Raw genomic sequence first — 12,029 nt, 5'->3', positions numbered from 1 at the left:
AGTGCGTAGTGGGGCAGCGAAGCTCCCCTACGATGTAGGTACATATACTTTACTTACAGTGGTAGCGCCGAGTCTTGCTTACCTCTGAAGTAGTGACGCCTCGATTCGGATCCCAGATCATCCATATAGCCTCATCCCACTCACACTATCCATCCTCTATATCAGGCATATGCAGTGTTATATCTCTGCCAGAAGTAGTATCATCACGCGGAAGAGTTATTAACCAATTTCTTCACATCAATGCTGCGCAAACCATACATGAGGATTCCGTATACGGACGTGCTAGCTGCACCGACCATTACGCCCTCAAGTGCCAACACGTTCCAGGGCGCTGTGGCAGCACTGCAAGAATTTCTTACTGCGCCATCACCAAGAGGGATCCTGCCTTCCACCCTGGTACTTACCGGGGCTGGCCTGTCCGTTGCAAGCGGTCTTGCCGATTATCGCGGGACAAATGGAACGTATCGGGTGAACAAGAGTTACCGTCCTATCTACTATTCCGAGTTCTTGCAGAATCATGAGGCGAGAAAACGATATTGGGCTCGGAGTTTTCTGGGGTGGACATCATTGCACAAGGCCAGGCCTAATTCTGGACATTTCGCTATCAAACATCTTGGAGATCTGGGGCTGGTCCACAGTGTCATTACTCAGAATGTGGACTCATTCCATCCCCAAGCCCATCCCTCTCTGCCCACTATAGAGCTACACGGCTATCTGAGATCGCTGATCTGTGTCTCGTGCCACGAGGAACTGCCACGCGATGCATTCCAAGAAGAGCTGGCAAGACTAAACCCTGCCTGGGCTGCATTTCTGCAGGAGATCACCGCATCAGGGGCGATGGACACAGAAAACCCAGAAGAGCGCCGCCGCCGAGGAATGAGAACAAACCCGGATGGTGACGTGGATTTACCCGGCGCCCCGTACACTACCTTCAGATATCCAGCCTGCCCACGATGCCTGGCCAACCCGCCGTCCACACCAGAAGGCGGTCGCGCTGCTGTCGAGGTTGATAACGATGGCGCTTGGAGCGCACCAAGCACCGCAGGCATTTTAAAACCAGCCGTAACAATGTTTGGTGAGAATATCCGACCCCAGACCAAGATTGAGGCGGAGAAGGCGGTCGAAGAAGCCAGTAAGCTCCTTGTCCTTGGGACGTCACTCGCGACATACTCGGCTTGGAGACTTGCAAAGCACGCCAAGGACAGGGGGATCCCGATTGCCATCGCCAACCTGGGAGGAGTACGAGGCGAGGATGCGTTTTTCAACGACCTCGAGCCTAATCTTGATGGAACTCGAGGCGCAAGAGTGGAGATTTCGACAGATGCTTTGCTACCTGCCCTAGTCAAAGAACTGCGGGCGTCGTCCAGCATACGTCATGTGGCCGAGCATCACGGCCACAAGGCGGAAGAGCACGGCGCTTCCGTTTTCAAGGACATGATGTCTTGATCCCGTTGTAATTTATGCGTATTAGAAGAAGCTAGAGTAATTTGTCGGTTTGTTGCCCGTTTTCACGGTGGCGGTATCTGGTGGCGCTGGAGTATCGCTCTTAGAGGTCGGTTTGGAGTTCGACTGTCGAGACTTCTCGCTCTTCTTCAGATTTCGTGCGACTTCGTCCTTTTCGAGCTCTTTCAGAACTGCAGGTCTGTTAGTGATTGTGGCGCAGCTAGATCGAATACTAGAAATGCGACAAACCTTCCTCCCATTCCTTTTCGCGCTCGGCATCGCCAGTTCCCAGCGCCTTTTCCACGTCGACTTTCTCCCCCCTTTGTAGCTTCTCTATTACTTCCCGCAGAACACCGATGCGAGTTTCGGCTCGCCTCGTAAAGGTGTTGAAGTCTCTTTTCAGCGCAATCATCTGTATCGACATGGACCCGATAAAGAGGAACATGATGATGAAGAAGGTGGCTGGATTCCATTCCTTTGACTTGGGTTTCTTCGGTACACCCCAATCCACTGCCGGCTCTTTGCGGCGGAAGGGTTTCGGGACCAGCGACTTCCAGAATGACGCCTGCGCAATCGTCGGGGCCGAGCCGAGATTTCGCACGAAGCGAGGATGAACCGGATGTATCGCTCGGAGTGGTGAGCTTCTTACGCCCTTCGCGCCCGTCAGTAGGCGCGAGCCTGCTCGATACATTGCTCCCTCCATGGTGCCTTGCAATCCAATGGGTAAAGCCTTAGGTAGAGGAGACTTGTCGGCCAAAATGTTGCAATCAAGAGTGTGACCCAAGGTAAAGTTAGTCGCTGTCGAAAGCGGGACGGAGGTGCAGATGTGTAGGGCAGGTACATCTCCAAAGTACCTTTCAAGCATCAATTGGAATCTAAGCCAAACTTGTCCATCCTACATATTGATGGATGTATCCACCCGAATAGTGCGGTTGCCGTTGCCGTGCCTACCACGCCTCTCTTGATTCGGCAAGTAGGCCCACATTGATGCTTTCCCGCACTAAGAGAGTTGTGATTTGTATCGTGAATCGCTTGCTGTGTGTACCTTACCACCTGTAGACCATTTTTCCATACACACTCACCTAACATAATATTCGAATTGCTAATAGCAGCTTTGCTTGCGCCCGCGTCTGGATTTCTTCTCTGCCCGACTGGATACCCGACACCTCTTTTTTGGCACATGACGATATGATTAGGAGTCTAGTCCTACAAATCTCATCAAACCTTACATGGCTTCCTTAACTACCCAAGCTGACGCCATCCGGAGCGCCATCACGTCTGTTCAGACTTGCACGCCGACTATATCTGCAACACTCAAGGAATTGCTCCAGGGGGCCGATTCTGAGGTTGCCGAACCCAAACCCGCGAAAGGAAGAGCCAAAGCAGCTCCGCCCACCAGGGGCAAACCCGCGACTGCTGCTAAGAAATCAGGTCGCGCAACCAAGCAGGAAGACGAGAGGAACAATGACGCCCTTCCGCCCAAGGAGAAGGCGCTCCTCGCCACACAAGTTATAAACGCGACACTCAAAGCCTTGGGAGAGGCTGCCAAATCCTCCCCAACATCGGTCGCGAACGCCCGAACAGCAGCCCCGGCGCAGCCGACCAAGGCCGAGCCTCGAAAAGGCCTGCGACGCTCCAGTTCCATGCCAATGACACCACTTCAGCCTCGAACATTGAATCGCGTCTCGACATCCCCGACTGCCGCCAAACCATGCCGGCCACAAACCGCAACACCGGCATCCAGCGGCTGCTTAGCCATGGTTGAGTGTACTCGAGCCGCATTCGCGACATTGCGGACTCTTTCCACCTCCGGAAACATCACATTGCCCGAACTTCAGATCGAAACTGGCATGTCATCATTTGTCAACAGGCTCATAGCTCTTAGTCTTTTCGAGTACGCGGTAAAGGAGCTCCGATTGCTCAAGCGACGACTGGAGGCTGTTATTTCAAGGGGCAACGTCAAGAAGACCAAGGGGACGGTAGCGACTGAAGCGACGACAGCTGCGAGGACCCTTTCAGATTTGTTCGACTACCCGGTATTCGATGCAAGCGCGCCGGTGGCCCAGCTGGTTGTCACGTCCCAACTTCAAGCGTTACGCATATTATACGGCCTGAAAAAGTCCTCATACTTGGACACGGCACTGCCTTTCCTTCGACCTACACACCAAACCTCACCACTGGTCTTATTAATACCTGGTCCGAGCGAGACACCACTGAACCGCCTGAAGAGCGCTAGACAACTTGAGAGCCTGGCCCAGAGTCTGCTATCACTTACGCCAAGCGTCTCAGCTAACGATGACGGGGTAGCACTTGAGCCAAGACTCAGTCCATCTCCAGAAACGTCGCTGGAGATCCAATCAATCGCTCTCAAAGCCAGGTTGCATTCTTGGGGTTTATCGGGCCACAAGGGGATCTCGACAGGGAGCTTCTCTCCCCATTATCGCGATGCCTATCTGCATTCAACAGAAGGAGTACAGGCGAAGCTTCTTCCAAGTGTGCTGCTGCCAACTCGGCATTTGAGCAGGTCTGGCAGATGTTCGAGGCAATGGGGTTGCGGACGTCGGACTCATCAAGGTTACTAATGGCAGCAATCTACCAGTCGCTTGGAACACTTTCGCGGGAAGCCGGCGACGTCAAGGATGCAATCAAGTGGATCACCAAACTGAGAGGCTTGACAAGCAGTAAGGACGATTCAGCTGCCAGATGTCATGCTGTAACTGCTCAGCTGCTAGCCCTTAGTTTGAAGCAGTCCCCAAACGTAGACGAGAGCTTGATAAATCAGGTTCTGGATGGTCTACAAGGTCCATTGAGCGGCAGTACAACAGAGCTGGACGATCTTTTAACCAGCATATGTCAAGTACGCAAGGCCACTGTGGGTATTGTACTTGGTGCGGGACGATCGAACGCAAAGCCAAACCCGACGCGATCATTACTCGAAACATTACTTTTACAGCTCCCTCGATTTGCCTTGAGATGGCTTGGGAAACCCCCTGCTTCTGGAGGGCCAACCAAGGACTTCTTACGCTTCGAACAACGACGACAACTCCTTTCTAAATACATACATCACGTGCTGGATTCGGTCTTGATGCTTGTGAAGGCGCTTCTCGAAGAAGAGAACATGGCTTGGGACCTTATGGATTCTGTTTTCCAAGACTGCCTGGTACTTTTGGAGAACATGGGTGACTTATCCGTCCTCTCAAGCAGCCCATCTGCTTCATACCATGTCAAGATATCGCATTTCTATTACCAACAGCACATTCTATTGCGTAAGAAAGCCTCTAATCCGAAAGACTTTTTACGCGCATTGCGGCGTTCTATCGACGCAGTGAAACAGCAACCCGAATCCGAACAGACCAAGGCCCAGCTTTTAGCCAAACAAGAGCGTCTTGCCGATCTATGTAGGACGTCAGGGAGAAAAGACGATGCAGCCGATGCTCTCCGATCTATCAGGGATTCTATTGTCCGTGAAGATACAGTGTCACAAATTACCGCGGCGCTGGCTTCGACTCCAGCTTTGACGGCGTGGCAGCTGAGTGGAAAGACTCAATCGTTATCCAGGACAGTGTGCACTCTAGCAAAGCTGGACCCTATGCCGTGCGATTGGACATGGCTCCTAACCGGAAGCGACAAAACAACGGCCCTTGAGCACGACTTTTACTTCATATATTCAACCGATGCCAAACTGCGCAAATCACTCGAAGCTGGGGAGCCACTGGTCGAGAAATTATTACAGTCGTACTCTTCAGATGACTTCCCGATCAGGAGGCTGCGAACTCTAGCTCAGCTTCTTACCGTCAACATTGAGTCCCGTGACTCCATACGGAGCTGGGTGGAGGAGGCCAGGGCCCTATCGAAGAGTCTGCAGATCGGGAACCTTGGTGAAGATGCCGGTTTGGCTCGATATATTCCCCATCTGAAGTCATTGACTGTATGTCTTGCAGCATTGTTTGAGCTTGAGGTTGATTGGAAGCCTGTGCAAGAAGCTGTCAGCTTCTGGAGTTCTGCTTTGACGAATACTCGATCCCTGGAAGATCTCTACGGCCAAATCGACAACCCAGCCCAGCTACTCACGAACCTACAATCGCTTTCTGATTATGCAAGAATGAGAGGCATGGACTCGCTCCTTGAATCTATTCTGGAGTTGACATCAACGGTATCGAAGCTCCTATCACAAGACGATCCCGCGTGTCTTGTCGCCCAAAACACCGCACTATGCCTGCAGTATCTTAATGTAGGACGCTCTACAAAGGCAGAAACTGTCCTGACCACGAGCCAGCTTTTGCTTTCACGCCCAGAGGTACCCCATGAGATCGCGGCAAATTTCCACCTATGTTCAGCCGAGTACCAAATGGCAATAGGAAACTATGAAAAGGCGGAAAGGCATCTAGCTGATGCTCATGTATCTGGGGTTGCGTCCATGTCTGAGAAATCTCCTCGCAGCAGTAGAGCAACGAGGAAATTGTCAATCGCATACGCCTCTTTCCTGCAAGCATTGTTAGTTCTCGAGCGCGGTAACCCGGACGAAGCACTTCGCTATGCCAAGAATGCCGTTCGTATCCTCTACCATGATTGGGCGAAGTTGGAAACAATGAAGATCTCGGCCGGAAGCCAAGGTGATGAGCCATCGCAAGTTGAGGCTTCAGAAGATGACTGCAGCTTCAATTCCTCGGTTTCGAGTGCCTCAGACGCCGTGCGCGCTCGGACAGGGCCTGAGTTCTGGGCCATGGTGTATCCCCTTTTCCGTTTCGTGTTGCGCCTGTCTTCTGTCTACGCTCACATTGGAATGTTTCAAGAAACGATGTACTATGGTGAACAGGCATTGAAGATTGCGAGCAGCACCAATTCTGCCAACTATATCATGCAGTCCCAAGCTTGGCTAGCAGCAATCCATATGAAAGCCGGATCGGCTGAGAAGGCCCTTGAGCTGGCATCGGAGATCAAGGAATCACTGGCTAAACTAGAACCGAACTTCGCAGCAGTCAGATTGGCCTGCCAGCTAAGCCAAATCTATCGTGATACAGCGGACTATGCTGCGGAATCCGAATTGCTCAATCAAGCCGAGTCAATGATTGCCAGACTGGACAAGCAAGAAGCAAGCGGAGGAATGGACTTGGACAAACGGATGTCAAAACTGACCATTAAAGACAAAGCACCTCCCAAGACGACGCGGTTGCCAAGATCAAGAGTGACCAAGACAGTCAGCAAGGCCACGCCGAAAAGGAAGACTACCACCGCTGCCGCCAAATCCTCAACTGAGAAGAAACCACTATCGGCTATAGAGGACAAGCAGCTCATGTTCATGCGTGCCTCCATTCTCCAACAACGATCAGCTGCACTGCTCCGGGAGAAAGAGTGGTCAGCAGCGGTCGAGGCCTTACAGACCGCCGGGGAGTTGCCCCGTCTGTCAGCTGACATGACCCAAGACTCTCTCTTCATGGCCGTTGCACTCATCGGCCAGAGCCTCGAGTTGATGGGGAAAGACTCGGTCTACTCTGCCGTTTTAGACTCGACCTTATCGTTTCCGACCGTCGCAGGCTCTGCCAGGGACAAGACACTGGCCGAGAAGAACCAATCCACAAAGGCCTCCCCGCCGAGGAAAGGGCGAGCAACCTCACACGAAGGGCCACCGTTCCTCGAAACTCTACGACAGGCCCGCGATCATCTTCTTGATGCTCATGCCATTGCAGTCATGAACGGCGATGGTGTACTCGTACAACGTGTAGCCACCTTGCTTCAAAATACCTTCATCCTGTTATCCACGACGAATCACTCTAAGGTCTCTGGGACAAGCCATCCTGCTTATGCGACATGCTCAGTTGAGATGGCACGCAACCTGGTATGGCGCCGTGAGCGAAAGACCTTGAAGCTCGACTCCAACAAAGGGGCCAAATTGGAGTGGCCCATGCCAGTAGACGCGTCGGACTCACGGCGGTCCAGCCTATCTCTGGCGGTCGACATGAACAAGTTCCAAAAAGAGTACATCGACATCATCCCAAGCTCATGGAACGTCGTCTCGGTATCCTTGAGCGATAACAAACACGATCTTTGTATCACCAAGCTGCAAGCCGGCCATAGCCCTTTTGCTATTCGATTGCCTCTAGAGCGAGCCATGTCTAGAGACGCCGACAATGAAGTTTTTAACTTCCAACAGGGCCGAGCTGAGCTGCTCGATATTATCGACGTAGCTAACCGTACTTGCCATGACGCCCGGGATATGAGCGCTAAAGGTGCTAAATCTGCTTGGTGGTCCGAACGAGAGTCCCTTGATGAGCGAATGAAGAACATGTTGGAGAACATTGAGCACACTTGGCTTGGAGGCTTCAAAGGCATCTTTTCCCAACACCATCGCCGGTCCGACTTGCTTGCAAGATTTCAAAAGAGCTTCCAGAACATACTCGACAACAACCTTCCATCTCGGCGGCAAGTTCGCGGCAGGCGCACAAAGGCACCGACGGCACCCAAAGTTTCCCTTGATCCCCGGATCCTAGACCTGTTCATCGGACTAGGTGATGCCACCATGCCAGACTGTGATTTCGATGAGCCCTTAACCGATCTACTGTACTTTGTGGTGGACATTCTCCAGTTCCATGGCGAACGCAATGCCTATGACGAAATCGATCTCGACAGGATGGTCGTCGAAATTACCGATGCCTTGCATTCGTATCATGCTGAAGCTAAGAGCAGCAGGAAGAGCCAAGAGCAAACACATACGATTCTGGTGCTTGACAAATCTCTTCACATTGTCCCCTGGGAATCACTGCCCTGCATGCAAGGCATCGCTGTGTCCCGAGTGCCCTCGTTAGCTTGCCTCCGCCGTTCCATCCTCGAACAAAAGGCTTCCCCGGAGTCTGGGGCTTCAACCTCTGAGAGCACAGAGCAGGAAGCAGAGCAGCCTCGTGAAGGCCACCACATCTCACGCAAGTCGGGTACTTACATCTTGAACCCAGGCGCCGACCTCAAGAACACGCAGTCCGTCTTCGGCCAGCCTCTATCCAGTCTCCCACTCAGCTGGTCGGCAATTGAGGCCCGCATCCCAACCGAATCCGAGTTCGAGTCCGCATTGACCAAGTCGGATTTGTTGCTCTACTTCGGCCACGGGTCGGGCGCGCAGTATATCCGCGGCCGCACAATTCGCAAGATGGAAAAGTGCCGTGCTGTGGCGCTGCTCATGGGCTGCTCTTCGGCGTCGCTCACCGCCCCAGGCGACTTTGAGCCTCACGGCCCGGTCTGGAACTATATGCTCGCCGGGAGCCCTGCGGTCGTGGGTACTTTGTGGGACGTAACGGATCGTGATATCGATCGATACGCCGGTCGGCTGTTCGAAGAGTGGGGGCTGTTCGCCCGTGGCACATTCGCCGAGGAGGACAACAACAAGAAGAGCAGGAGCACCGGAAGCCAAAAGGGCAAGAAGAAAACCAAGGCGGCGGCATCGTCATCGGATCGAGGTGACGACGAGGGCAATGCCAGCACACCCGCCAGTCTCGTGGAAGCGGTCGCTAGGGCAAGGGATGCCTGCAAGTTTCGGTATCTTACCGCTGCGGCGGTCTGTGTCTACGGCATCCCTGTCTATGTTGGAAAGTGAGTGGGATGAGGCACTTGAATGGTGATCAGTTGTCTAATATAGGAGTGAGGTTTTGGCATAAAGGAAAGGGGCTTGTGTATAAGATGTTAGAGTTTTGTAAGCATTGCGAGGGCGTTTCAGTGTTTGGTTTAGGGAATTAGAACTGCCATTCTTCAGGTTCCTGGTGCATAGCTTGATACCCTTTCAGTTCAGCCCCTTATCGTGGCAAGAGAGAAGGGTTGCCAATAGAACAGTTCTTGCGTTGCTACATGATGTTCGCTTTGCTTGTCCGAGAGGAGTGACGACCATGGCTCCAGGGCGTCAGGGGCCAGTAGAGTCGTTTACTTTCAAAGGGTCGGCCACCCACAGCGCCATAACCTAGGTACGTGCGAACCCCGAAAGGTTCACATGATTATAATCACTTCTATAACCTAACGTATACAGTGGTTCAACAGAAGCAATCATATCAGCTGTTGAGTGGGCTAACCGGGCCTTGGCTCAGTCTGTTCTTCCTTGATTCATGTCCACTTTACCCAGTTATCATGCGTGGGCGGGCCTATTCCACCGTGCCTGGGATAGGATTCTACTGATAGTAAACCATGCACAATATGTTACCTGGCATATGGTGTTGTTGACTGGGTAGACCGGCAATAGCCAAGGCCATGCATGGCTGTTTAGGGTCTGCACGTTATTTCCTCCGCGGTTTCTCTTAGCGGCATCCCGAGGCAGGCAACTTATTATCCAAAGACGTGCGCGCCCCTGTCGCAGACTATGTGCTTAAATCTCTCTCTCTCGCGTCGAGATACGAAGGGGGACAGATACCTACCTACCTACCTGCCTACTTGCTTATCTGCAATAAGAGGACAGAGCGACTTTTGGTGCTACTTTGGGCCATAGCAGTCCAACGAAACACTGCCTTAGATACCAGGGCGATGGGATGTGATAAGTCACCGGCCAGGCGAGCAGAAGAAAAATAGCATGTGGCTATGCGAGACCCGCAACTGGACTTTCTCTCATCTGTTGTACCAGAAGGTTGTGCGGCCTTCGTCTACCCTGTAACAACAGACGTATCCCCAGTTTGATGCATTTACTCATTTATGAGATTCTACTGGATCTAAAGTATGTATGTGATGCTTTGTGAGGTAGATAGCGCTTGTTTGGATTCCAAGTTCCTCGGCCAAGGGAGCAAAAAAGTAAAACCAACTACCTGGCTTGTTTCGATAGGAGAGAAGAAGCGAAAGGTTTCTTCGCAGCGATGTCAATATTGTGGTAGCGACGAGAACATAGCACGGTTTCGCTCGCTCATCCGGCCCACCGCAACAGATCCTAGCGTGTGACAGAGATCTCTCCTCGCGCAAAATCGTCATGATCTTGCGAAATGTGTTCTTTGGTCCTGTAGTATCGCGGGCTGTCCCTTGTCGGCATCGTAGATCTTGTAGACCTAAGGGGAGTGCTCAACAGGGGTATACGGTCTTACCTTTGCTTTTCAGACGAAGGCACACGCACACACACACACACACACACACACACACACACAGCTTGTGGACTGGATTCGAACCACGAAGCCTGCTGTTTCCCCTGGAGGCATGGAGGTTGAAGAATCGGATTTGTTGCGCCCTGGTAGGGCCTCGTGGAAGCATGCAAAACTTTTCTAAAGGGGATAGACGGTAAAACCCCCCTCGGCCCACGACCCGAAAGAGACACAAGACACGAACATCAGCAGAATGGACCCGGCCTGTATGCATATAAGGCACGCAGACAGAGTCCGCCATACACAGCAAGTCGCCTAATCAATACCGAGCATGTCGGTGTCTCTAGCCTCGGCTGCTATTCCCAGGACGGACGAGCTTTTGACCTGGGGTTCCGGGGGTCCGTCCAATTTGGATCGGCGGCAGAATGTATACTTATGGGGGCGTTAGTTAGAATCGTGGCACAACGACAGCTGTTTCGGGGAATTTTGCATGGATCGAACCTGTCTGCTCTCCGCAAACTCGCTTCCTGAACGGGCCGAGTGGGGACGAATGTCTCGGCCTCTTGCGTGCGTGCTTATTGTGAGCCTATCGCCTTGGTAACTTTCTTTCCATTTCCTTCGTCCTCCTACGCTGCAGTGACGATGACCCATATCTGTTCGCTGCTTCTGCTTATTTTCCCATACTATGCTGTGTAACTACAACACAAGCAGCTCGCTTCTATCCGGCCAAAGGCAGCACGTTTTAAACCGGCCCCCTTTTCCTCTCATCAGACTTACCAGCCACTCGGGCGACAAAAGCTGGGGGATAAAGGAAGTCATGCTGTGGAATCCGATGGTTACACAAGTCACAATGCAGGGACGGTGACGGGTAGCGAGGAAATGGCTCATGATTAAGCAATATTACTTTACTTTACCTAGTTGGTGTATAGGTACTGCACTGCATGGCCAGGAGGGATGGAGGGGAGGGAGGGAAGCTGCAATGTTGACAGACCAGGTTTCCTTCCTCATGCATGATGGCCTCACTCGATGTACTAATCCGACCCATTTGGCGGCTCGGAAGAAGCTTGGAGGGGTCTTCGCGCTTGCGGATGCAACGGCTGATGTTCGTTTTCCTGGGGTTGATCAAGCAAGCAGGCCCACACCCCCAGAGGCATGAGGTCGAAGGCTTCGAGACTTCATCCCGCCGAGATTGCCACTGCTTGGATAGATGACGGGCAGGGTAGGGTTCCTTTAGGGGGAGGGATCGAGACACTGCATCAATAGGTTCTGGAGTGTTACTACTGCCTAGTCGATTTAAGGCAAGCATTGCGTTGTTGAGAGAAATGGACGAAAATCACATACGCAGGCACACACACACATACCCTTATCTGCAAGCTAATCAGCGTATTATATCATATCACCGTACGAAATGTTCCGGAGGTAGCATCCATCCCAGTAGGCCTGCTGCTGCTGCTGCTGCTGCTGCTGATGTTGGCTGGCAACAGCAGCTGTGCCTGACCCTGGACCTGAGACAAAACGTTGGAACCTGTACATGGATAGCACAGCAGTTTGCGA

The 12,029-nt window shown here is 52.4% G+C and overlaps 3 protein-coding genes across 3 annotated transcripts; 2 read left to right on the top strand and 1 right to left on the bottom strand.

Annotated features, from left to right (window-relative positions):
• Positions 1 to 240: 240 nt before the first annotated feature.
• PG997_003592 (Sir2 family protein) lies at positions 241 to 1,446 on the top strand (the record flags this gene model as incomplete). The annotated part of the gene is made up of 1 exon (XM_066807907.1): positions 241 to 1,446. One exon carries the CDS (start codon positions 241 to 243, stop codon positions 1,444 to 1,446), a length of 1,206 nt encoding a protein of 401 aa, XP_066671525.1.
• A 21-nt stretch (positions 1,447 to 1,467) lies between these two features.
• PG997_003591 (uncharacterized protein) lies at positions 1,468 to 2,134 on the bottom strand (the record flags this gene model as incomplete). Its single annotated transcript, XM_066807906.1, has 2 exons — positions 1,468 to 1,634; positions 1,693 to 2,134. 2 exons carry the CDS (start codon positions 2,132 to 2,134, stop codon positions 1,468 to 1,470), a joined length of 609 nt encoding a protein of 202 aa, XP_066671524.1.
• A 538-nt stretch (positions 2,135 to 2,672) lies between these two features.
• PG997_003590 (uncharacterized protein) lies at positions 2,673 to 9,025 on the top strand (the record flags this gene model as incomplete). Its single annotated transcript, XM_066807905.1, has 2 exons — positions 2,673 to 3,820; positions 3,910 to 9,025. 2 exons carry the CDS (start codon positions 2,673 to 2,675, stop codon positions 9,023 to 9,025), a joined length of 6,264 nt encoding a protein of 2,087 aa, XP_066671523.1.
• Between the last annotated feature and the right edge of the window lie 3,004 nt (positions 9,026 to 12,029).

This window comes from Apiospora hydei, assembly GCF_038363865.1.
Source record: "Apiospora hydei strain CBS 114990 chromosome Unknown utg000004l_segment0_segment0, whole genome shotgun sequence".
NCBI lineage: Eukaryota > Fungi > Ascomycota > Sordariomycetes > Amphisphaeriales > Apiosporaceae > Apiospora > Apiospora hydei.
This window is presented reverse-complemented; position numbering and strand designations above follow the sequence as displayed.